At 49.7% G+C, this 6,323-nt stretch overlaps 1 protein-coding gene across 1 annotated transcript; it reads right to left on the bottom strand.

Moving 5' to 3' along the window:
- Positions 1-132: 132 nt before the first annotated feature.
- Positions 133-6,136, bottom strand: LOC106943892 (fibrocystin-L-like). Its single transcript, XM_015027186.1, has 8 exons — positions 5,865-6,136; positions 5,069-5,205; positions 4,882-4,986; positions 4,596-4,781; positions 4,320-4,487; positions 4,045-4,250; positions 2,915-3,887; positions 133-533 (listed from the first exon to the last, which is right to left on the bottom strand). Exons 1-8 carry the CDS (start codon positions 6,134-6,136, stop codon positions 220-222), a joined length of 2,361 nt encoding a protein of 786 aa, XP_014882672.1. The 3' UTR covers positions 133-219.
- Between the last annotated feature and the right edge of the window lie 187 nt (positions 6,137-6,323).

Raw genomic sequence — 6,323 nt, 5'->3', positions numbered from 1 at the left:
AATAAAACTGATTTAATAAAACTGATTTAATAAAACTGATTTAATCAGAACTGCGAGCGGTGTCGACCTTTTCAGGTCTTCCTGTTTGAAACTCATTTCTGTCTTTGATTTCTCATCAGATCTGGTTCTCATTCTTCTAATTCTGTTCTTTTTACTCAGGCTCCTCATTTCCTGCCTTCATTTGTATATTTTGTCACGTCTTCCTTGGTTTTCAATCCATCAGCTAACGTATGTCCTGCTCTGGTTGGTTCCACCGTCAGTCTCCGCTCCGGTTCCGTCCTCACCCTCGTTGGGCTGCACGCCGCTGAGCGTCAGCTCGTATGTGAACTCCACTGCCGACTGGGCGTGACCTTTGACCCCGTGGTGCAGGACGACCGGATAGGTGCCGCCCGGGTTGCTTCCCGTCGTGCAGCGGAGCTGGGAGTCGGAGACGGCCGACACGTTGCAGGAAACGCCGTTGATGGTGACGGAGACGAGCTCGGAGTCGGAACCGAATCCCGATCCGCTGAGCGTGATGACGGCGCCGCTCGGCCCTGCAGGAAGCAAGAACAGCTCAGGCTGAGGAGCATCAGCTCAGAGGCTGAAGTTGATGTTTGGTTTGAACTAGGACTTTCAAATGTTAATTTCTAATCACACAGATTTAATGACTTTAATCAATTAATCACATTAAGTTTTTCTAACATACAAACGTCCCAAGCAAGAACCTTTGTATTCATGCATTTCTGGGACGCCTGTAAAACTGACACACGGATACATCCAGTAATAACAGCAGCTTCTCTGGTCCACCAGGGGTTAATTCCTGCTTCTGAACGATCTGATTGGACGATGGAAATTCTACGGTTCTGTTGAAGTTGTGCTAAAAGGCGTTAGCCTAGCAATGAAGCTATGCTAACCCCACATAGTATCTAAATGCTAATAGGTAGCAGCTAATGCTAATCTGAAGAAGAGATTATAAATGATAAATATCTCTGTTTTGAGTTCATATGACTATTTATACAATAATTTAGCAGCAAAACGGGTTTTTGAATTGAAAATATTAATTTTATTAAAGCATATTTCAATTAATTGCAATTAATTAGATTTTGAAATCAACTTCATGAAGCATTTTAATTGAATCCTACCACTAATTTGTAGATAAAATGCATGTAACCATCTATTATTAAACATTTTCAATGAGCTTTTATTACTTCTGAATATTTCTGGTAAATTAAATCCAATAATAAAATCATTTTATTTTTTTCTCAGGTTGTGTTTGGATGTGTGTGGGGGCTGGAGGAGGAGCGTTGCCCTGGGCCTTCTTTGTCTGACAACCACCACCAGGGCTGGCCCAAGGCAAAGCAAACTATGCAGCCACTTAGGGCCCCAGGGCCACTAAGGGGCCCCTCAGTGGAGCTGATTTATTTATTTATTTTTTTAGTAATAATTTCTATGTCATTATAATTTCAAAAACACACAATTTCACTACGAAGTGATTTGTTTTTTACAATAATATATATTTGACAATGTATATAGAAATTATTATTTTATGAATAAAAAGAAAAAATGAATTGCTCTTGGGGCCCCCTGGTGGCCGCAGTAGGTACCGCATGCTCTGCCGGTAACATGAGCTGCAATGAGCATCCAAACGTCCAAAGCTCCGGTCAGAAGCTAAGTTAGCAAAACAATGTCTGGGAAAAGGACTTATCCTTCAGGGAGGGAGAGAAGAAGGAGGAAGAATAGAAAACAGCCCAGATAAAGGTTTGTTTTAATGAGCCTTGGTGATGTAAAGATTAGCAAAGCTGCTAACAGAAATTAGCCTGATAGCGACCTGGACCGGTCCAGTTCAACAGCCAGACATTTATGCTAGGCTCTTTGTGTTAAACTGAGTTTAACTTTAAATGAGTTGATTCTCATGGTGGTTCTGTATATTTCTGAGGTATTTTTGGCTTCAAAACGCCGAGTTTGATAAGGTTTGATAATAATTAAAACTTCTCAGTGTCTGACATTGTCTAGCTAAATGTTTCTACGTCAGGCTACATGGATGAGCTGCTCTGTGCTGTTGTTGGGATTTGCTGTTTGCTGCTGAGCAGAAGCATTTTGTGGCTAAAACAAACATTATTTTTCTAAGTTATGTGAAACTTCTGTTAAAATCATTAAGGCTCAGAATCAGTCCAGTACCGGTACCGGTCCACATTCTCAGGGGAGAAAGACTCACCTGGTATAAATTACATTTTTAGCTGTTGGAGTTACACTTTAGATAAATGAATTTAATCACAGAATGTCATGAATGTGTGTAGCGCTGCACCGACTGCAGTTTTCTGGCCGATCCCTGGTTACCGATCTGAGCTGCTGATTTTGGTTTTGGCTGATTTTAAGTTTTTTGTCTGAAATGTTGCTAAATATAACAAGAAAGTCGCTGAGTTTCCACAGTGGGATGAATATTAACTGTAAAGGTTCAGACCTGTTGGTCTGTCAGTCAAACCTGTCACTGCAGAGCAGAAGAGGACAGAGGCTGATTTATAAACCTTTGCTGATGAAGATAAGATCAGGGGATAAGATAGACTTCACATGTAAGTATTGGCCGGTCATGACCCCCCAAAATTAAGGAAATCGGCACCCAGAAATTAATTGGTCGATAAATCAGTTGGCCAATAAATGTATCCTATATTATACATGTATATAATGTAAACAGCCAGAGATGCAGTCAGTTTATAGCAGGTGTGTGAATGACCTGATGATCAGACTGCTGACTGCAGCCGGTCCACAGAACTAGAGGGCCCCATGGAGGCCTGGGCCGGCCCTGCTCATCACTGATTAAAGCTACGCTGAAGCACCAGAGATTCTCCAAACTGAATTATTTTGGATGGTTTTGGATTTTTGTGGATCATTTCAGGCCGTTTCTGGCGCTGCTCCTGTGGGTCCAGTGTGTATGTACCGGTGTGGGGGCTGATGGCGCTGAGGACCGGCGTGTGGGCTGCAGAGTAGTTGAAGCTGAGCGGAGGGAAGGTGACGGCGAACACCTGGATGCTGACGGCGGCCGGACCCTCGGGGTGAGCGGGGCTGAGGCAGAGCAGCGTGTCTGGAGTCTCCTCCTGGATGCTGCAGGGTTTCCCGCCCACCGCCACGCTGGTGTTCCCCGGAGCAAAGCCGTTCCCAGTGAGGACAAGCGGCGTCCCCCCGGCTAGGCTCCCGGCGCCGGGCCGCAGCGCGGCCAGCGGGCGGCTGCTCAGGGTCGGCTGGCCGGACGCCAGGCCCCTGCTCCTCACCAGCAGCCGGACCGGGTGGTCTCCGGCCGGCAGCGCGCCGACCCGCACCGTCACGTTCCCGTCGCTCACCGCCGCCGGCCGCAGTGGCGTGGAGCCCACCAGGACCGACACGTCGTCCACTATGCTGCCAAAGCCGGAGCCGGAGACCAGGACGTCGGTCGGGCCGCTGATGCTGCTGGGCGAGACGCCGCTGACGCTGGGCGTGACGGCGGAGGAGAACCGGAAGGAGCAGACGGAGGAGCAGGAGCTGCGGATCTGGTCCAGGTGGAACACCACGTCCCCGGAGCGCTCCGCCGACGGCGCCGTGTCACACAGGATGTGGGTGTAGTTCAGCATCACAACGCTGCAGGACACGCCCGCCGCCATCACGCCACCCTCAGAAAACCCCGAGCCGCCGATCCGGAGCCGGGTGAATCCGGTGGAGCTCCCAACAGGGGGCGCCACCGAGTCGACAACCGGTAGGACCACGAAGCGACGCTTCAACTCATCAGAGATGGCGACAACGGCGGCGCCCAAGTTGTTGACTCTGACGGAGACGGGCAGAGCGACGCCAACTGGAAGCTCTGAGCTGGAGCCGAGCCGGCAGCTGATCCCGGACCAGGAGCTGTTGGTCACATGACACGGCTCACCGCCAACCGTCACCTGCAGGATGAACAATTAATCGTCAAATAACTGACCGATTATTCCATTGATTTCTAAAATAATCGAGAGCCGCAGCCCTGATTAGCCTCGGGCTGCTCTGAGCAGCGCCATCTAGAGGGGAGAGGTTCCAGCCGTAGACCCCCATGACCCTGCTGACCTCGTTAGCGCAGGAGACGTCACTGAAGCCTTGTCCCTGGATGTGGATCAGCTGGTGGTAGGAGCCCTGGTTGGGGGAGATGGAGCGGACGGTGGGGGTGGAGCAGGCGGAGAAGCTGAAGGAAAGACCGTCTGAAGTCTGATTGGCCGGTGGGCAGGGTGTGGACGCCGCGCAGCCTGCTGCTGATCTGGAGACTCTGGGTGAACCTGCAGCCAGACCTTCATCATCAGCCTCCTCATCTTCCTCTGGGGCTTCTTTACGTCTCAAACATTTACCTTCTGGCAGATATCTGGCCAGAACGCCTCCCACTCTGACGGAGACGTCAGCGTTCTTGTCCTCCAGACTCACGACCTTCACGACTCCCTGCATCAGGATGGAGGCGCTGACGTAGCCGCTGCTGTAGTAGTACGTACCGGGGACGGTGAAACGGTAGCTGAAGAACCCTGAGCAGGAAGGATGGAGATGATCCGGGTCACAGCGGCAGACAGACGGCATGCAGAGGAGTGAAAAAGAAAGAAGACAGAATCTGTTCTGCATTTTCATGTTTCTACCTTCAGCAGTTCGGGCCTCGCCGCTGTTCAGAGCTCCTCCTTCATACTGGGAGCCACTGGGACTGGAAACACTGAAGACTCGGTACCCGACGCTCTGGAAGGCAGGTGCCTCCCACCGCCACCTCACTGTGTCGCCAACAAACACTCGCAGCGAAGACGGGCTCCAAGCGTATCCCGGTCCATAAGCTGCAACACAGACACGCATATCAGACACACACGTTGGTCCCACCTGGACCTGCGGCGCTCCAGGTCCAAAAGGCTTTCATTCCAGGGGGAGGGAACGTACTGAGGTGGGAGCCCTGGTTGGTGACGACGTGCGTCCTCTCCCCTGACTGAACGGTGCAGAGCAGCTGGTTTTCCGAGGCGGACGCCACCTCACAGGCTCTGCTTCCTGTCGCACAGCGAGCGCCGGACGGGTCATCAGTAACCTCGCCATTGCTGCAGCAGCAGGCGGGACGCAGACGGACACTCACCAACAGAAACCTGGACGTTAGCCGTGTCGTTGCTGAAACCGGAACCAGAAACCGTCAGCGTGGTTCCTCCCAGCAAAGAGCCGGTCAGCGGGGAAATGCTGTAAACTTCCAGGATGTATTCGATGCTGGTGTTGATGCTGGAGAGGAGGAATCGTCTGAGTCAGGATGACGATTAAAACACACATTTGGCTGCATTTCTGGAGAACCTTTAGGGCCTTCAGGTGCTAATGCTCCAGAGAGCGAAGCGCAGTACAAGGATGTTTCACTGCTGATGTCCAGGACACAACAACTGAGAAATATTCCCAAATTACATAAAAAAATATTTTTACTTCATAAATTTGGTATAAAGAAATCCTCGTCCCTTACCCCATCTCCATCATCCCTCATCTCCTCTCTTTACATGCTTCATCCTTCCTTACTCCAAGAATCAAGCACTTCTTGCCATTAATGGGGCTTACGGTCATAACACTAATTGTGTCAGTTAATGAATTAAAACTAATTAATTTAAAGTTAATATAGGTTGTTTTACATTTACTGAATATTTAAATATTATTTTTAGAATTGATGATAAACCCAAACTTCTCTAAAATAAAAGACGGTGAACCTTGTCATTCCTCTCTAGTCCGACTACGAACTACTTCCTGTAAGCAAACTGTTTAAGTTACTTATTAATTAAACTTAAACTGGATCCAGTAAACTCTCTAATAGCTTCATAAAGATTGGTTTTACTTGGAGGCAGGCTGCTGGTACTGCAGGTCCAGCTTAGATCAGACTGGATCAGAACTGGTGTGCGTACCTGGCCCTGGGGAACCCTCTGTTCCCCACCTGTACCTCCACCTTGTAGACACCAGGGGGCAGCAAAGGCAGGCGGCAGCTGATCCGTGTCTCGCTCCACTGGGTGGTGACGCACTCTTTCGCGCCAACAAACACGGCACTGTTGTTGCTCCGGCCTCCGAGGTTTGAACCTTGGACAGTGAGAAGCTGATCTCCTGAACAGCAGAAGAAGAAACCGATCAAACCGGCTTCTGATGCTAATCGACCAATTAAGGCGCCATGTTGGGGCACCATGTTGGCCCCAACATGGCTCCATGTTGGCATTAAGGCTCCATGTTGGCATTAAGGCTCCATGTTGGCATTAAGGCGCCATGTTGGCATTAAGGCGCCATGTTGGCATTAAGCCGCCATGTTGACATTAAGACACCATGTTGGCATTAAGGCTCCATGTTGGCATTAAGGTGCCATATTGGCATTAAGG

The sequence above is a fragment of the Poecilia latipinna genome, unplaced genomic scaffold (genome assembly GCF_001443285.1).
Source record: "Poecilia latipinna isolate Pla-1442-1.1 unplaced genomic scaffold, P_latipinna-1.0 Scaffold6361, whole genome shotgun sequence".
NCBI classification, from domain to species: Eukaryota; Metazoa; Chordata; class Actinopteri; order Cyprinodontiformes; family Poeciliidae; genus Poecilia; species Poecilia latipinna.
The sequence above is the reverse complement of the archived record's forward strand: the minus strand, read 5'-3'. Positions and strand labels throughout refer to the sequence as shown.

Bases quoted from the DNA above. Each gene is read 5' to 3' on its own strand.
- LOC106943892 (XM_015027186.1), bottom strand. From the start codon at position 6,136: ATGGTGCCCCAACATGGCGCCTTAATTGGTCGATTAGCATCAGAAGCC. The intron at 5,206-5,864 runs GTACGCACACCA...CCTCCTCTCCAG, and splicing joins AGAGGGTTCCCCAGGGCCAG to CATCAACACCAGCATCGAAT. The intron at 534-2,914 runs GTACATACACAC...TGCTTCCTGCAG, and splicing joins CGCCATCAGCCCCCACACCG to GGCCGAGCGGCGCCGTCATC.